The following is a 20,049-nucleotide window of genomic DNA, read 5'->3' as shown; positions in this document are numbered from 1 at the left end:
AATTATTAGAAGTGGAATTGATGACAAACTATGTACATTTAAAAATTCAACAGACACTGCCAAATTGCTCTCCAAAAGACTGTAAACTTGGCTAACTATGAGACAGATTCCCCCTACTATCTAAAACTGTCTTGAATCTTTAACAATACAACAGTCGACCATTCATTGCCCATTTTTTATTGAGATTTTATCTTTTTCTCGTTGCAGACAAGTTCTTTGCATATTTGTGACATCAACTCTTTTATCATTCATGCTGCAATTTAAAACTAGGGAAATTTGTGTAACTGCTGTTGGATAACGATGCACTATCAACTTTTTTATTTTTTAAATACCATCTGATTAGCCATATATAAAGACAATACCCAACGTGGGGGAAATGGCAGTTTTAGAAGTTTTGCATTTCTCTTCCTCTGCTTTCTCACATCCCCAGCATAGGGTCTTGAGAAATAAAACTAAGCAATGATTTGATTTGCTTTACCAACCACACACCGGGAAGATAGTTTTCTGTGCCTAGAGCAGTGGTTAAGAGCACAGACTTGGGAGTGAACTGTCCAGGTGGGAATCCCACCTCAGCTCTTCCCAGCTGTGTGACCTTGGGCTAGTTACTTAATCTTTTCAGTCTTATCTATAACATGGAAATTAAAATAGTATTTACTCAGAGGGTTATGAGGATTAAATGAGCTAACATTTGCAAAATACTTAGAATCTGACACAGGGTGAGTGCCGTGTCTGTGATTAAATGTTGCCTGATCCATATAAAAGTGATCATCAGTTCAACAGCATTTATTGATGCTCTCCTATGTGTGAGCACTCTCGAAATCTGAAGCTGCAATGATAATCATTAAAACACGTCCCCCTAGGAGCTTACCAGTCTGGAGCGAAAACAAGCAAATAATGACAAAACGGGATAAGGGTCATAACTGGTAAGCACAGAGGAGAGACAGTTTGCGGAGAGGCAGGGGGACTGAGAAGGCTGTCCAGCCTGGAGGAAGTGATATCTAAGCTGAGTCCTGAAGGACCAATGACCAACAGTAGAAATTACACTACTGGGGCGAGATTATGAGCACACCACGTTCTGCAGTTTAGATACGCAGAAAGGAGTCTTGAAAAGTAAGCTTGACGTTTTTCCCCAAGTTACATCCCCTCCTTTTGCTAAATGGCATAACAGCGTTAGTACAATCAATGATAAATGTTTGCGTTAGTAAGTTTCATTACATAACCTAAACCGCTATCCTAGTTTATGAGAACACCTGGATAGTGCGTAAAGTGCATTTTAACATGCCAGGATTGAGTTTCCATTGTTACAACTCCTGTTTTCTAACAGTTTGCTCTTCGTGAACCTTTGTTTCTCTTACTGCTTTAGTATGAATATTTGCAACTTTCAGAAACTTTATTATTATTGGAAACTCTCTAAGCTTGAAAATTGTGTAGTTACTGAGCTCCTGCCAACACTGACTGAATAAAAAGTGACGCCATTGCTGCAGTTGGGGCCCCCGGTTCTCAGCTAGACACCCCCTCTTTGCACTGAGGGCTTCACCCCAGCGCCCAGCACTTCCACGTTGCTCTCCGTTCCTTTCTTCATCCACCAGGATGCAATGGCAGGCGTCAGGGCTTATAGGGTGAGCCAGAGCTCTGCTCTCAAGAAGAAAGCTCAGTCCACAGATCTTGTGTCCTACTGGCATGTCTACAGACCAGCTGACCCTCACTGCTGTTAGGGAATCAGCTGCTCTGTCTCCATGGCTGCAGCACCGGCCTCAGGTTCTCACTTCCTTGCCGCCACTGTATCTCACCTCTAATCTATTCTCTTTTTTAAAATAACATCTTATTGAGATACAACTCACATGCTGTAAAATTCACCCTTTTTTTTTTATTTTTTTTATTTTTTCCTTTTTCTCCCTAAAGCCCCCCGGTACACAGTTGTGTATTCTTCGTTGTGGGTTCTTCTAGTTGTGGCATGTGGGACGCTGCCTCAGCGTGGTCTGATGAGCAGTGTCATGTCCGCGCCCAGGATTCGAACCAACGAAACACTGGGCCGCCTGCAGCGGAGCGCGGGAACTTAACCACTCAGCCACGGGGCCAGCCCCAAAATTCACCCTTTTAAAGTGTACAATTCAGCGGTTTTAGTACACTCATGGAGTTGTGCTGTAGTCCATTGTATACACTAATGCAAGACGAATTGTTCTAAAAGGCATTTATTTATGGAGCACTGACTACCTGCGGGGTACGATATATATTGGAGATTTATCAGGGAATAAGAGGAACTCAGTTCCTGCCCTTCCACAGTGTACAGCGAAAAAGAGAGGGTGAGGATTTTAGTCTTGGACATCCATTAAACATTAATTAAACGTGAGTGATATAGAGGATGTCCAAACAGACCTTAGTTGTTCATTAGATGCAGTTGGTTACACTAGTCTGAAACTCGGTGAAAATCTGGGATGAAGTGTTAGACTAGGGAGTCATCTTTATATAACGAATCATGAAAAACAGCGGAGTGAATCATATGAAAAGAGAACAAACACTTGAAAACCAGGCAAAGGCATTACAGGATAAAGCAAATATTTGATATAATTGAAACCAGGGTTCTCACTTTGGGAAAAGGGAGATACAACAATAAAATGGGAGGAGGTAAGGAATATACAGTTGTAGATCTGAATCAGAGGCCTCAGGATGGACTTGAGACTTTTAAAATATTCCTATTTTCTAATTCTGTTCACTAAACGGCCCCTGAAGCAATGATACCCCTGTAATAATGAAGGTCAGCGGGCACTCATATCTTGGCTTCTAAATACTATTCCTCGCTAAGAAGACATGGAGCCCCTCAGAGAGATGGCAAATTCCCAGTCTAGGGCAGGGCACGCACAAAGTGAGCCTGGAAAATCCTGTGCCACAACGTCAGAAAACACTCAGTGGATGATTGTGGCGTGTCAGAACACACCAGCTGGCTTGAAAGGGCTCCCACTGGCCAAATATGGGACAACTTAAACATCAAAAGAATAATGAGAGTGAGGGATTATAACTCATCAAATAAAAAAGAATCCCTGACCACATACTAATGTCATACTAGAAGAAGTGAGGGCTCCTGTCACGATGGCTGTAATTGACAAGACAGGAAACAAGTGTTGGAGAGGATGTGGAGAGAAGGGAGCCCTCATACACTGCTGGTAGGAGTGCAAACTAGTGCAGCCACTATGGAAAACAGTATGGAGATTCCTCAAAAAATTAAGAATAGATCTACCATATGATCCAGCTATTCCACTGCTTGGTATTTATCCAAAGAAGATGAAAACACGAATGTGTAAAGATACATGCACCCCTATGTTCATCGCAGCATTATTCACAATAGCCAAGGCTTGGAAGCAACCTAGGTGCCCATCAAAGGATGAATGAATAAAGAAGATGTGGTATATATACACAATGGAATACTACTCAGCCATAAGAAATGATGAAATCCAGCCATTTGTGACAACATGGATGGACCTTGAGGGTATTATGCTAAGCGAAATAAGTCAGAGGGAGAAATTCAAATACCATTATGATCTCACTCATAAATAGAAGATAAAAACAACAACAAATAATCACATAGAAACAGAGATTGGATTGTTGGTTACCAGAAGGGAACGGGGAGGGAGGAAAGTGAAAGGGGTGACGAGGTACATGTGTGTAATGATAGATTGTAATTGGTCTCTGGGTGGTGAACACGATATAGTCCACACAGAAATCGAAATATAAGGATGTACACCTGAAATTTATATAATGTTATAAACCAATGTTACCACAATAAAAAAATTTTTAAAAAGCGAGGGAACTTTATAGAATGTCTAATAAATGTAGAAAAAAATGATAGAATTAGAAAAATCGCCACTTTGTAACCAGCAGTGTAATAACGGATTCAATAAGAGATCAGAAATGGATGCTCCCAAAACCACTGGGGTGACGGGTTGTAGAGAAGCAGGTTGTTTACAGTCTCAAAGTATCACCTTACAGTTTACTTATTAATTTCAAAGTAAAACAAAAAAGGAGACCTTACAATGGAGAGATCAGGCAGATACCACCTCTACAAGTGACCAAACTTTGTCACCAATCGTGGGACAAACTAACTCCTGATGTTATACAGCAGGGAGGGCAGACCACCTGTGTTAGGAGTATTCTTGCCAAAGTTGTTCAACGTGAAACAAAGATTATGAGACATCCCATGAGATAACTGTCCTATACTGCAAAAATGTAAATGTCACAAAAGACCAAAAACCAAACCAAAAAGGCCACACCATCAATCAGGGGGGATTGATCTTATTAGAAGAGATTAGAAAGACAGGACAACTAAATGCAATGAGTGGTTCTTGATTAGATCCTGGATTAAAAAAATTAAAAAGCTATAAGAGGCATCTGGGGACAATGGGAAAAATCTGAATATGCACTTTTTATTGGATAATATTATTGTATCAGTCTTGAGTTTGCTGCATGAGATAATGGTACTGTGGTGTAGCGGGAGCTGTGATGTGCCTCCTGGATGACCCTTCAGCAGGACTGAAGGACACATTCCCCCAGCTGCTGGGAATGCTGTCAGCCACGCCCCCCTCAGCTGTCAACCTTCTTTGGAACTGCCTCCAGTGAAGACTGCCTTGCCCAAGATCATGGCCTCCTCCTGGAAGCCCACATCCAGCCTGATCAGTATGGGAGTATAAAGGCCAGGCCCCCGTCCCTGCATTTACCACGACTCGGAAGGGCCACCCCAGCTGGACAGCTCTCTGGGGTGCTGAGGTCTTCCTTGAGGGTCGGCAGCGCCAAACATCTCCCTCCCCTAGTGCTACGTCTGATACCAAGCAGTGGGCTCGTTCTGCTCACCATGATCTGAGCCAATTAATCACGACAAGTTAGGGATGGAGGAAGGAAGTTTTCATTCAATTAGCCCGCATAATTGGAAAGATGGCAGGCTAATGTCTCAAAAAAACCATCTTCAAAAATTACGGAAGCTTGAGGCAGTTTTATAGGGAAAATGGGCAGTAAGGAGGGGATTCCCTTAAGGCATGATGGACTCCAAGGTCTTTTATTGTTCCCTCCTTCTGTCAGCTGTGATGGATACCTTATAGGTGTGTTTCCTGCCTGTGGTCAGCCTGTTCCCGGAGAGAAAGTTATAGAAGAAAGTTTTAATGTATCTAGCTATGATGGAGTACATACGTAAGCAGAGGCCATAAATCAGGAAAGCACGTGAATTTTTTAGAGTACGTGCAGAGCAGCGAGTAGTCACACCGAGGAGGGGCTGGGGCCATTTAGCGTAACAAGATGGCCTCGCTTATGCTCACTTACACTTCCTTTCCATCCCTTCCCTTCCCCAGGTGGTGATCCCAAGGGCATCCCTCTGCAGGTTACTGTCCATCTCAGACACTGCTTCCTGCAGAGCCCAACTTGGGACAGTTCATACTGGAAGGGCTCGAGGGAGAAGATATCAAGAAACTGGAAGGGATTTGGGAGCTGGATCAGCCACCTGGTTGGCCATGTGGTAGGTGGAGCACAAAAAGCCCCCAGCACAAGGTAGTAAGTAGTTCCTGACAGTGCAGGTTGTAAAACGTTGACCAGCGGTGAACTGGGGTGGAATAGCAGTGGAAACAAGCTGGCACAATGAATCAGTGTTCAGATAGGCAAGAAATATGGGGATGATGGGACCCTAAAATAATAGAGGCCAGGTGGTAGTGCTTAACTGCTTGCGAGTCAGAAGCCAGGTGAACGCAATCATGATAAGACAAGTCAGAGGGGAGCAGGCTCACCTGGTGAGTTTTGGAGACAGTTCACAGAACAAGGGATCCCCGGGGTGAAACAGATGGGCAGCCAACAAGTGGGCTACTCAATCTGTACAATCAAAATAATCCAAGGATGGGTAATTAGGAGGCTGAGGGCAGTCGCTCCAATATCCAGCCATGATCCCTTGTCCAATGTCTGGGTCTGGGCCAGTTTTCAGACTGAAACTCTTGAGTCTTCAAGAGGAAGAACTCCGCAACACCAAATGGAGAGGATAATGATTCCCCCACTCCTTCTGCAGAACCAACAGCCACTTACTTAGGTGACCATCCACTGGAGAAAGGGAATACTCATTCTGAAGACCCCTGAACACGGGGGCTGAGTTGAGAATGAAACCAGGAGATGCAGAGTCATCATGGGCCCCCAGTTAAAGTGAGGGCATTTGAGGCCAAGTAATAAATGGAGCCTTGGCCCAATTCACGCTGGGTCCTCCAGGTTTATGGACCCACTCAGGGGTCAATTCCTTGATTCCAAATGTGTAATTAGAACAGACATGTGGGGAAGCTGGCACAACCCCCACCTGGCTCCCTGGCCTGTAGGGTTAGAACTATGGTAGTGGGAAGGCTCAGCACAAGCTTTGGAGATTGGCCCTCCAGCTCTGGGAGGGGGAAGGCAGAAACCAGTGGCACTGTTAAAGACCAACAGAATGAGGGGCAGTGGTCCCCATTCTCTCTTCATATCATCTGACAGTTTGGCCCCTGCAAACATGAGACTTATCTGGAAGTGAACTATTTTTGATGTAACTTGATTTATCTTCAGAGTGTACTACTATAAACTCAACCAAGAACCCCAATCGCAGATGGTGTATCAGATGTGGGATCTTTGCTAGAACAGATAAACATGGTCTCAGGCACATGACACACGGCCACTGATTGTTGAAAGCAGTCTTTTCTAACCCAGTCAGGAGAGAAGATCAGAAATAGTTGATATTCACTTGGAAGAGACAACAGTGTACATCTTGCTCTGGTCCTAGAGCTATGTTAATTCCCCCACGCTCTGTCATCATAGCCTCTGAAGAGATTTGGACTGGCTGGACCACTCACAAAACTACACTGGCCCACTATATTGATGTGATCATGCTAATCAGACCGGAGAAGTAAGAAGTGGCTAGTACACAAAAGGTCACGGCAAGATACATGCGTTCTGGAGGGTGGGAGATAAATTCTACAAAGATTCAGGGGCCCGCCATATCAGTTAAGACTTTTAGGGTCCAGTAGTCTGGGGCATGCTGGCACATCTCTTGCAAATGGTAAGTTATTGCATCTTGTATCTTCCACGATGAAGAAGGAAGCATGATGCCTGGTAGGCGTCTTTGGGTTTCAGAAGCAGAATATTCCACACCTGGGAATTCTGCTCTTAACATATACTGATGGCTTGAAAGGTGCCAATTTTGAGTTGGGGCCCAGAGTAGAAGAGGGTTCTGGAGCAGATTCAGGCAGTGGTGCGAGCTTCCCTCCTGCTTGGGCCGTATGACCTGGTAGTCGTATGTTATTAGAGGTATCCATCATGGGAAAATACTCCACGTAGAGGTGATAGCAACTCTAATGCGTAAGTAGCATCGCAGATCCCTAGGTTCCAGAGTAAAGCCATGACACGCAGTGGAGAATTACACCTTTTGAAAACCAGCTCCTGCCATGCTAGTGGGCCCCAGTAGAGACGGACTGTCTGACCATGGGACACTACTGAACTATGAAGCCAGGACTGCCCATTGTGAACTGGCTTCTGTTAGACTCAGGTGAAAAGTCAAGCCTAGCAACAATCCATCTGAAGACAAAAGTGGTACATCAGGACCCATCATGAGCAGGGCTGGGAGGGCACATGCAAGCTCATGAGAAGGGAGGCCAGGCCCCAACGGCCACCATTAATGTTGCACCACCAGTCTCCCTCACTTCAGACCAGTGGCTGCATGGGGGTTCCTATGACCAGCAGACTGGGGAGGACACAAAGCCAAGCTCAGTTCATGGGTGAATTGGCTCAGCATGAAGACCCAAGTCAAAAATGGACTGCGACTGTTGCCATAGCTTCACTCCGTGTGGCCCAGGAAGAGAGCAGGGAGGGGAAACCCTCCTGACGGGCAGAGCATCAGGCAGTGTCAAACCCACTTGCCTGCCACAGAGACCAACACGGTGACTCCTTGTTATGCAATGAACTGTGTCCCCCAAATTCATAGGTGAAACCCCAACCCCCAGTATCTCAGAATGTGACTGTATTTGGAGAGAGGGCCTTTAAAGAGGTAATTAAATTAAAATAAGCCTGTTAGGGTGGGCCCTAATCCAATCTGATTGGTGCCTCTTTTTTTTTTTTTTGGTGAGGAAGATTGGCCCTAAGCTAACATCTGTTGCCAATCTTCCTCTTTTTCCTTGAGGAAGATTGTCGCTGAGCTAACTTCTGTGCCAATGTCCTCTATTTTGTATGTGGGTCATTGCCACAGCACGGCTTGATGAGTGATGTGTAAGTCCATGCCCAGGATCTGAACCCACGAACCCTGGGCCGTGGAAGTGGAGTGTGTAAACTTAACCACTACACCACTGGGCTGGCCCCTGATTGGTGTCTTTATAAGAAGAGATTAGGACACAGAGAGAGAGTGCACAAAGATGATGCGAAGAGGGAACAAGAGGGCAGCTGTCTGCAAGCCAAGGAAAGAGGCCTCAGAGGAATCAATTCTGCCTACACCTCAGTCTGGGACTTCCGGTCTCCAGAACTGCCAGAAAATAACTGTCTGTTGTTTAAGCACCCCGGTGTGTGGTATTTTGTTATGGCGGCTGGACTTACTTCCTGCTCATGGCGTTTGATGTACCGGTGGGCCATATCACGTCGCGTCAGACCAAGGAATCTATTTTACAACAAAGGAGGTTGGGAGTGGGCACATGATTGTGACATCTTCTTGTCATACTACATAACCACACCACTCAGAAGCGGTCAGCCTGGCACAGCAATGGAATGGCCTTGGAACGCAGCTCAAACACCAGCTCGCAAGCAGTATCTTATGAGGACGGGGTGCAGTCCCACAGGAGGCTGCATACACTTAAAGTCAATGACTTGTCTATGGTGCTGGGTTCCTGAAAGGTAAATAACTTGGGGTGGAAGCTGGAGTTTCCTCACTTACCATCACTCCCAGTGACCCATCTGGGAAATTGTTCTTGTCCCTGCAACTCTCAGTTCTCTAGGTTGATACTTCTGACTTTCAAAAGGGGGAATGCTTTCTTTCTTTCTTTTTTGCTGAGGAAGATTCACCCTGAGCTAACATCTGTTGCCGATCTTCCTCTATGTTGTATGTCAGCCACCACCACAGCATTACCACTGATAGACAAGTAGTGGAGGTCCACGCCCAGGAACAGAACCCAGGCCACCAAAGTGGAGCATGCCAAACTTAACCACTAGGCAACCGGGTCGGGCCCAGGAATGCTTTTGCCAGGGGACACAGCAGGAGTCCCACTGAAATACTAACTATAGTTGCCACCTGGCACTTTGGGCACAAAACGGTCTATTTAAGAAACCAAGTAGGGGTCGGCCCAGTGGTGCAGTGGTTAAGTTTGCACGTTCTGCTTCTCCGCGGCCCAGAGTTTGCCAGTTCTGATCCCAGGTGCGGACACGGCACTGCTTGGCAAAAGTCATACTGTGGTAGGTGTCCCACGTATAAAGTAGAGGAAGATGGGCATGGATGTTAGCTCAGGGCCAGTCTTCCTCAAAAAAAAAAACAACAGAAAAAAAGAAACCAAGCAGATCAGCTATTACACCCTTACTATCCACAGGCTGATTCTGGCTTAACCATGGGAGTAGTTTGGCTTGCAAATTAAAACTTTAAAAATGTATTCCCAATATTTAAAAATTTAGGTATTTATCACAAAATCCTCATTTCTGGCAAATTGGAAAGATCTGGCAACACTTGGCTGGGGCTGAAAGAAAGCTCTGGAGTAGGCAACAGCTCCTGGTACACTCATGGACTTAAGGTACTTGTTTGGCTTCTTTTGCTAGGCTTCTCTTCCTTTGACAGATCAGTGTTGATGACTGGCAAAACCGGTAAACCTCGGCCTACTGGCACACCTATTTTTGCAAATAAAGTTTTATTGGAACCAGGACTGGGATTAAAGTGAGGTGAGGTAGGATTTTTTTTAGCAGTGGTCTGGATTTTTGTTTTTTAAAAATATTGCATTAGAACACTGATCTTGATTGAGTTTTTTGGTGTCCCTATAAATTTCGCAGAGGCCAGTGCATTCCTTGCCTGACCCTAGTCCCCGCCCCCTGAAGGACATACTGAACAACTTAGACTTGATATAATCTATACAGTGGTAAGCAGCTCAATTTTTTTGCTTGTTTGTTTTAAGCAGAAGCAAGACCGGGTCAGATCTGCGTTTGGGGGAACACAAGTTCCCACGCCCCAAATCGTGCCCCTGAACTCGCAGCCTCTCCCAGGTTCCCACTTCCAACAGCCCATTTCAGCATCATGTTCTGGCTCCCTCTTTCGCCCCTCAACCACCGACAGGTCCGTCTCCCACCCTCTGCACGTGCGCGCCCCCCGGGAAGGCCCCAGGCACCTGCCTCCCGGGGCGCATCCTCCACCTGCGCTCTGCACAGCCGCTTCCTGCCTCCGTCCAGACCCGAGAGTCGATACCGACACCATCGCTCTGCTCCAGCGGGGCGGAGCTTCCTCATCGGCGCGCTCCGTCTTTGGCTAGTGCTGCCTCGCCCCGGCGACCGTCCAGCGGGAGGCGGAGCGAGTCCAAAATGGCGGCTCTCAGGCTGGCGCGCTCCGTGCTGCTGAGGTTTTGAGGTGGTCGCCAGGGGTCGGGGGGGACGATTTCCCCGCCGCGGGGGCCCCAGAGGATGAATCGGGGGCTCTGCTAAGGTTAGGCGGTGGGGGTGGAGAGCAGTGGCAGCAGGGGCTGCGGTGGAGTCCACGGAGCGGGATGTGCGAGAGTTACTCCAGGTCGTTGTTGAGGGTCTCGGTGGCGCAGATCTGCCAGGCGCTGGGCTGGGACTCGGTGCAACTCAGCGCCTGCCACCTCCTCACGGACGTGCTGCAGCGCTACCTGCAGCAGTTGGGACGGGGCTGCCATCGGTACTCTGAGCTCTGTGAGTACCGGGCTGGGTGCGGGAGGGCTGCCTCTGCCAGTCACGAGTGACACCTCGGGGCTCCCCTGCGCGCTCGCAGCGTCCCCGAGCTGTGGGTCCTTCACCCCCACCCCGAGATCGGGTGTCTTCTCGGCCCCTGACGCCCCTCCACTTCCACTGCCCCTGGAAACTCGAGTCATCCCCCGGGTGCCTCTTCCTCATCCGCTAACTTCCCGCCGCCAGCCGGGAGCCCTGTGTGCGCTCCCGGCTCGTCGCCCTCCCACCCCTTCTCCGATCTGAGATGTGCCTCGGTCTTCCTCCTCGCCTCGCTTTTGCTGCGTGTAGAACCACCTCCACAATGCCTTGCAGCCTCTTCTACTTTGGTCCTATTCCTCCCTTGCCCGCAAACTACTACAACTAGTTGTCACAGGCGCTCCGTCTACCGGCCGTTTCTTACAAGGCTGGCTATTCTTCAGCTCATAACCACACGGACTCGTTGACAGCTCTGCTCCGTTAGGGATGGGGCTGTATCTGTTCACCTCGTAGACAGCATCTCTGCTCACTCTGTCCCAAGGCCAACTTTGTCAGTTTCACTTAGATTAACTTTCACTTACATCTCAGTCATCCATTGATTTCTTTCTGTATGTTTTCATGTCGGTGGTTATGAAGTGTGGTAGAGGGATCATAGGCAATTTATGAGGTCTCCCAGGTAATCTGAGCTACAATACTTAATAGTTTTTAAGTGACCGGTAGTATCTAAGCTGGTGGCATTTAATAATTTGCAATATTTCATAGGAGCCACACATCATCTAACTGATGTGAAGTGTGTGTGTGCGTGGAGGGGAGCCACCCCTCATTTAAATTTCAGGTTATTATTTTTAAGGTGTTACGGTGAAGAACTGGGTGAAGCGTTTCGTAGGATATTTTGTTTTGTTAAAGTGGTTCCTAGACTGGAAAATTGAGACCCCTGGATGCATTTTACTTCTTAAGCCCCAAATTCCATCCCAGCTTCCCCAAATAATCTGTCCATAACACAGAGCCGATCGTGTCGTTCTTAAAAATATTTCAGTTGATTACAGGCTGAAAAATCTAAACTCTTAGGCAGCACTCGCTTCCCTTTCTGAACTAGTATTTTCTGATCTTCTGCCATCCTAATCTACAACCATGCTCAGCTACCTGCCTTTTCCAGAACATTTTAAGCTGTCCATTTCTATATGCATGCTGTTTCCTAGAGTGTCCTTGCCCCCCTGTTCCACCTAGTACCGCTTATATTTTGAGATTCACTTATCACTTGCTTTAGGACACTCATATTATCTACTCTCTTATTCTGTGTGTATTTCTGTTGTGTTATTTAACACTTTGTTTTGTAATCATCTGTGTGTGTCTCTCACCCTCTCTCCCTTCTCCTCCCCAGGAGACAAATTTATTTGTATTCTGTAACCTAGTATGACGCCATGATATAATAGGCACCCAGGAAATAGTTGTTGAATAAATGAATCAACTGATAACCCACTACCATAATAGCTATTTAATCACTTCACCTTTTGAGTTTTAAAAATGTGTAGTTTTTGAATGCTTGATTTCACTGATACTTCCAATCTAAATTTGGAACTGTCAGGTAACCCTCATTCATTGTTATCTTGAGAGTACCCCACCAGCACACTACTCTCTTGGCTTTTGCTTCTTTTCCCTCCCCATGTGTGGTCCCTGAGTATACTGTTATGGTTATGCACGATCCAGATTGTATTTTTGCTACCATGTTCCTTCAATGAGGACAGATGTTCTGTACCTTTAGGTAATCAAAATATCCCCTGAATACATAGTCACCTTTCCTGTCGTATACACAGAACAAGCCTGTGTGCTAGAGCTCCAAGTCACCCCGTATTCCAAAGTCATCAAGTGATCATTGTTATGTGTTAATCTGAACCTCTTTCCTAATTACCCAATTCCTGTGGTCGATTTTCTTGCTTTTAGTGAGAATGCGATTATCAGGTTCATTATTCCCCATTGTGGTCTGGTGAGTTTTTTAAAATGCTAATTCCTGGTATACTTATTAGTTACAGGCTTTTTTTAGATTCTTTTTGGTGTACTATCCTACTTTAAGACTTGAATTCTGTAACCTCAGGTTACCATTATGCAATCTTGTATTCTTTTAAATCCTTTTTGTCTTTTTGACAGACATTTGTTGCATACCACTTATGAACTAAGCACTGTGCTAGGTGTCAGAGACATGAAATTACTTAGGCACAATTTATGCCCCTAGGGTGTGTACAGGGGTGTCCAAATGTCAACAAAAACACACTGATGGTATTTGTTCCCTCTAAAAAAAAATACTCTCAAGTTAAAGCAAGTATTGGAAGTTACTATGAATTCAACAAGTAATACATTTTTAAATTTCCCTAAGGTAATGATTTGTCACAGCATTCGGGGCAGATGTCTCTGTGTGTGTTGTCTTAGGTGTGTGTGCATGTGCTGAAAGCGGGTGCTGCACCGTTCAGAATGACTCTTCGAGACTAGTACTCTAACGTAAGAATTGCATGGTCTAGGCAGTAAATGCAAAAGGAATAGGGTAAAGGAGAGATGGATGTGGGCTCTGGGTTCCAGAGCAAGATCTCTTCCCAGGAAAGATGAAATTTGAGTGGAGCTATGAGGAATGGTTGTTTAAAGGGGGAGAACGTGCTGGATTAGAGATAGCCAAGTGGGATGAAGCATGATCAGAGTGGCAATGAGGTGGCCAGCGTGACAGATGTAGCCAGTTCCTGCGGAGCATGTTAGAGGAGACTTAAACAGAGGGAAATCAGGTTCGGGAGGGACTCGGCAGACTGAGAAGTTAAATCATGTGGTAGAAAATGCTGCAGACCCCCGAGGAGGGGAACAGTGTGCGGAAAGTGATAGGTCAAGAAAATTGTACTGTCCATGAAGTGCGAGAGAGGCTCCAGGGGGAGAACTGGAAACTATACTGAGATAGTGATAGTAGGAATAAGGAGAAAGGAAAACTTGCAATCTGAGGCCAAAAAAGGGAGCGGAGAGTACCAGAAGGTCTTGGGTTGACATTGCAAAGCATATGGAGGAATTCTTGATGGTTATATATTTTAGACTGAGAGAATAATAATTCTTTTAACAGGAACAGAAGAGTTGCAATACATGTCATTGTCATTAAGAAAAAGAATGAATATTAATTTTACTTATTCTTTCTTTTTTATACATCCTAGAAGTAACCCATACTTGTAGAAAAGTTCAAATACTCCAGAAATGTTTGAAGTTAGAAGTGAAACTCAGCTTCACCTCTTCCCTTCTCTACACTACAGCTTTCATCCCCTTGAACTGTTAACAGTTGGATGTATATCCTTCCAGAACTTTTCTTTGTGGATGTGAGCAAGCACGTGTCTAATTTTTACAAACTTTGGTTTATTCTTTTTCATTTCGCAGCATGATTTAATTTTAGACATATTGAATTTGAAGTGATCATAAGAGATGTCAGTAAAAAATACTGTAGGCTATTGGAAATTGGGAACTGGAATTCTCATAGAAGTTTTAAAAGATGTAGAGATCTTAAGTTCTGCTAAGGGTAGGCATAGGAGAAACTTCCTTTTCTAAAGACAATCTTGCTGTATGTAACTTTTAATCTTTTTATCTTTATCCATTTTGTATGTAGCCTTCTAATTACATTTAAAATTTATATGTAAATTACCTTTATGATCTAAATCCTTTCTGTAAATATTGTTGAATTTAAAAAATTGATTCAGTGGTATAAGTCATTCAACAAATGCCAGCTGTATGCCAGCCACTGTTTTAGGTTCCAAAGAATCATTATTGCACAATAGAGAAAATGTAATGGACATTTACTTAGCACAACATTCTAGTTATTTGACAAAAAATAATAATGTAATATTTATGGGGCATTTACTTTGTGTCAGCCACTGTCCCAGATGCTGTTGACTGTCTGTAAACTCCTTTGATATTTATTCTGTACCAGCTGATTGTGAGTATGAATTGTTGTGGCCATCTGATTGGTTATCATATCCTATTTAAAATTGACTTTAGGAATCAGCTTTCTAATATTTAAACAATATGGTATTCTATTTAGAAATCTACTAAATTCTTTCCAATAACTAGATCTTACATGTATATAGTATATTTGATTCTGAGCTGTGTATTTACTTGATACTTTTTTCTTAATATTTTAAAAAGTCTTCACGGGATTTTCTTAAAATAATTTCCTTTTCTTTTGACTTTGTTTCAGATGGCCGGACAGACCCAATTTTGGATGATGTTGGTGAAGCTTTCCAACTTATGGGGGTTAGTCTTCATGAACTAGAAGACTATATTCACAATATTGAACCTGTCACTTTCCCACATCAAATTCCTTCATTTCCTGTTAGCAAGAACAATGTACTTCAGTTTCCTCAGCCTGGAAGTAAAGATGCAGAGGAAAGAAAAGAATACATTCCTGATTACATGCCACCCATTGTGTCTTCTCAAGAAGGTTTGTAATTTTTTTGTCTGTTTCTTGCTCATATATTTGTAACTATTTTAATGGGTTTTTAATCTTCTTAGTTTTCCCAACTGAATTATATAAAACGCTATGCCAACATATACATTCTAGAAATGCAATCAAAATATTTTCATATTATTTACAAATCATTCTGGTCTTTAAGACAACAAACTTGTGGCTGGCCTCACCAGGCAGAGCCATGGCATAATCAAGGTTATGTCTGATGAGGCATTTATTTCCTTTATCAGTTTTAAGTAGGGGAGAACAGAAGGTGACCACAGAGAGAAGCCTTTCAGTAGACGTAGTGTATGAGAATGGGTGTGAAGTAAATTAGAAAACCTTTGAAACAGAACAATGACAGTAGCTCTTTCCCACCCACCCGCCCCCCTTATTATAAAGGTGAGTTGGATAATGCTAGAAACAGTGAGTGAGTGAACATTCACTAATATCATGCAGATTTATCTCCATTTTTTTATGATGAGTAGAAATGTTTATTGTTTGGTCATACAGAATTTTTATTTATAAAATAATAGCTAATCAGGCACAATAGTCATTGCAGAGTTCATTTCACCTGAATAATTTTACATGTCAATTGTTTAGGTTCGCTACGGTTCTAAAGAGATACATGAGTAATTTGTGGTCTCTAATGCAGGTACAAAATATTTTTTCTTGTAAAAAATGGGAAAGTTGTAATTCAATTTTTTATTTTTTAAATTCTAAAACTATAAAGGTACTTCAGGACAATGCAAATGATGGCAGAAATAACTTTTATTTATAATTTTTTTGTTGATGTACAGTTCAGTGGCATTAAGTACATTCACATTGTTGTACTACCATCACCACCATCCATCTCCAGAACTTTTTCATCTTCCCCAACACTGAAACCATTAAACAATAACTCCCCATACCCGCCCTCCAGCCAGCCCTGGGCAATCACCATTCTGTTTTCTGTCTCTGAATTTGACTACTCTAGGTACCTCATGTAAGTGGAATCTTACTTACCTTGTGTCTGGCTTACTTTACTTAGCATGGTGTCTTCAAGGTTCATCCATGTAGCATGTTTCAGAATTTCCTTCCTTCTTAAGGCTGAATACTATCCTGTTGTATGTATATACCACATTTCGTTATCCTTTCATCCATTGGTGGATATTTGGGTTGTTTCCACCTTTTGGCTCTTCTGAATAATGCTGCTATGAACGTTGGTGTACAAATATTTGTTTGAGTCCCTGCTTTCAATTTCTGGGGGTATATACTCAGAATTGGAATTGTTGGGTCATATGATAATTCTATGTTTAAGTTTTTTGAGGAACAGCCATATTGTTTTCCACAGTGGCTGTACCATTTTGCCTTCCCACCAACAATGCCCCAGGGTTCCAATTTCTTGTAATTCATATCTTACGATCTTCTATTCCACTTTCATAGCTTTTTGGAGTGTTACCTGTTTGTTTCATGTTATCTTTAGACTTGGAATAAGTTGTTTTACAATCTGTGTGTCAGTGTTGCCTCATCTGAAAAACTGGGCAAAAACCGGCCCTACATTGTAGAGCTTGGTTGTGGATTGGCGCGTCATCATCAGGTGCTCTGATCTTGGCGTGGTAGCCTCTACTGGACAGTGCTGGAGCTCTTATGAAGTTTGCTGGAAGTGAAGCACTGTACCCATGCCTGTTCGTAGCCGTGATAGGTATAGAAAGAACTTGCTGCACCCTTTTGGAAAGCTCTCATAGTCTGCTGGTTTGAGTCCCTTTGGGAAATAGACTCTGCTTGGCAGCTTAGCACTTCTCTGCTTCTAGTTCTTAGAGATTCAGTTCTGACTGAAGGCAGGAATAAGCGTCGCCAGCGCTTCACACAAGGCATGCCTGGGGTAAATGTTCTTGAACTGAGTTAAATTAAACACTATCTGTAGGGTCTTGCCTGTGGAAGTTCTTTGTTTCTCCTCCTTTCCAGGCCTACTGAGATAATATTAACAGCAGGGCTTGGAAATCTATAGATGCATCTCAATCATCCCCAACTTCCCTTAGTAACTGCTTAAAATTCCGTCTCCTGCCCATCTTTGAATTTATTTGTATGTGTAGCTTTTATTACCTTTGAGGAAATCTTACTCTTTGTGACCTCCACGTAAAGTCAGTCTCTTTAAATCCCTCATTCCTTAGTGTCAGTTTTTGATCTAGAAACCTATATTCGTCGCAACTTCTCTAGACGTATATATATTTACTTTAGGAATATACAGATGCATTTCAGTGTCAGCTTTATCGAAGGAGGGTTTCTTGAGCAGAGGCCTGGTAGCAGCTGGATTGAAGAGAACTCTCTTTTCTCTTAGGTCATGAATGTCACGTAGACCTGGAATTTCCTTCTTTGCTGTTGTCATTAATTATGACTTATTGAGCATCCTAGACATCTTTGTCAAAGTAGTGCTAAGTTAGTCCATGATATATCCTCTTGTACTTTAATTTTTATATGGCTCTGAAATTTTTAGCTGAAAGGCCACTTAGAAGTACACAAAATTTGGAATTGTGCTAAGAAAACATGAATGGTAATCAAATGCTGGGAGAAAGCTTAAGGCAATCCATAGGAGGAAACTGAAGGAAAGACACTAATATAGATAACCACACATCAGTGATTGTCCGAGTGACAGGTGATTGTGTCTTGTATCAGTGAATGAGACCGGGGTGAAGTTTAACAGACTTCCGTGCAGTGTCAGTTGGCATGTGATTGAACTAGAACTACTGTCTTCTCCGTTTGAAAAATTTTAGTCCATTTTCTCTGTGCCTTTTGGGCCTTTCTAAATCTAACTGTTTTGTGGTTTGCATTCTATTCTGTCTCCTGTTATACTTCCTATTTTATAGTTAAATTGCTTAATATTTGTTTTTTTCTGCCATTTTTAAAGATTTCGTTTTTCCTTTTTCTCCCCAAAGTCCCCCAGTAATAGTTGTATATTTTAGTTGTGGGTCCTTCTAGTTGTGCCATGTGGGACGCCACCTCAGCATGGCTTGATGAGCGGTGCCATGTCCACGCCCAGGATCCAAACCAGCAAAACCCTGGGCCGCCGAAGCGGAGTGTGCAAACTTAACCACTCGGCCAAGGGACTGGCCCCTTTTCTGCCGTTTTGAAAAATTTGGACTCAGATGGACATTTGCTTAATCTTAATCCTTGATTCCTGCACAGGCTCATCTTGGTGCATGCATAACCTGCATTTATTCATTTAGAGAGTTATTTAGTTATTTTTAATAATGTAATAAGCCTTAACATGCTCACTGCCCAAAAGGCTAGGACTTTGATAATAATCAACACTTAACCCTTTGCTCCCTCTTGTTTTATTTTTATAGTATGCAAATAATACACAATGAAATTCTCTCAAGCGATATGGTTATCATGTTTAAATACTGCAAGGAAATGTAACTAAGATGTCAGATTTGTATGGGTAGTGAAGCAGAATGAAAAGCAGTTCTGTGATCTTAGATACTGACTTCTGTCTGAAGTGACTACAGTAACTTTTTGAGTTTCTCTTCTGGATCATTTGAAGCAAAAGAAGAATCTTATTTCATTTGAAATTTTATGCAATATAAATTATAAACATTTTAAAAGGAAAATAGCATAACCCTTGAACACTTCTCTTTTCAGCTAACGCTGTGGGTTCTCTAAGGAGCAGAAACATTGCTGATTCGTAAGATAAGCATATGGTTCGTAAGGATGCGATAAGTGGTAGACAGTACAATAAGATGCTCATCAAAGCTTTTTCCCCCTGTTCAGGGAAAGGGTTATAAAATGCAGTTCTGTGGTGACCATTTTTTAATGTAGCCACACAAGTCAACTTAATAAATCACTTGTAGTCTGAGATCTTTCTTTGCATGGGTACAGCATGTTAGAAAGTTCCTAGTATTCTGATTAGTGGTGCAAAGTGTGGTACAGACGTGAACAACTTTGTTAATAACACCTGTTGGCTAAGTTCTTTATTTTCCTTTTATTTGCTTAAGAGCCACAGACAGGACCAGACTTTGGTCATAAAATACTCTTAGCAAAGTACTAATTTTCTAAAGTCATGGGACTACCTTCTTATCACTTGTTCAACTTGGTTCATGTCAAAGAAGCACTAGAATGTCTTCTCCGTGTACCACTAAGTACTCTGGTGAGCGTGTGAGCATGGCAGGCCTGAAGCGGCAGCAGGCTGTAGTGGAAGGAACACGGGCTTCATGGAGCCGTTTGGACGTGACTCAGCAGGTTATCGAGTTTATAGTCTTAGCAAGTTACTTTGCCTTTCTGAACTTTATGTTCTTCATCTGTAAAATAGGTATAAGAATCCTACCACATGGGCGATAGTGAGGATTAACTGAGAGATTTTGTAGGACATGTGTATAAAGTAGGACAGTGCTTAACATGTAAGACACAACAGTGAACGTTAGATCTCTTCCCGTTTTGCCTTCCTCACTCTTAAGGAACTTACTTTTCAATTGAAATACAGTATACATTTATGAGGTATCTCTACTATAAGAATAAATTTAAAACTGTTAATCTTATGCTTAGCAGCTAAGGGAATGCAAACCTAATATCTGGGCTGGGGTAGATGCTTGACTGAGGAGCTATTTGATTATCAGCAGTGTGAACATGGTAGAGGAGGAGGTGATATAGAAGGAATTCTTGCCCATCGTATGTGATTACATGCTTAGAAATGAGACCTCTTTGAAAATATTTTATAAATGCACGTTTTGCTTAGA

At 43.2% G+C, this 20,049-nt stretch overlaps 1 protein-coding gene across 1 annotated transcript in view; it reads left to right on the top strand.

Annotated features, from left to right (window-relative positions):
• Positions 1 to 10,513: 10,513 nt before the first annotated feature.
• The window catches only part of TAF3 (TATA-box binding protein associated factor 3), a 177,036-nt gene continuing 167,500 nt past the window's right edge, over positions 10,514 to 20,049 (top strand). Inside the window, exons 1-2 of the mRNA XM_046680096.1 lie at positions 10,514 to 10,866; positions 15,089 to 15,331. Coding sequence (XP_046536052.1) covers positions 10,701 to 10,866; positions 15,089 to 15,331 — 409 coding nt within the window. The 5' untranslated portion in view covers positions 10,514 to 10,700. The remainder of the gene's footprint in view (positions 10,867 to 15,088; positions 15,332 to 20,049) is intronic.

The sequence above is a fragment of the Equus quagga genome, chromosome 12 (assembly GCF_021613505.1).
Source record: "Equus quagga isolate Etosha38 chromosome 12, UCLA_HA_Equagga_1.0, whole genome shotgun sequence".
NCBI classification, from domain to species: Eukaryota; Metazoa; Chordata; class Mammalia; order Perissodactyla; family Equidae; genus Equus; species Equus quagga.
Note: the sequence above shows the minus strand (reverse complement) of the source record. Positions and strands in the feature narration are given on the sequence as shown.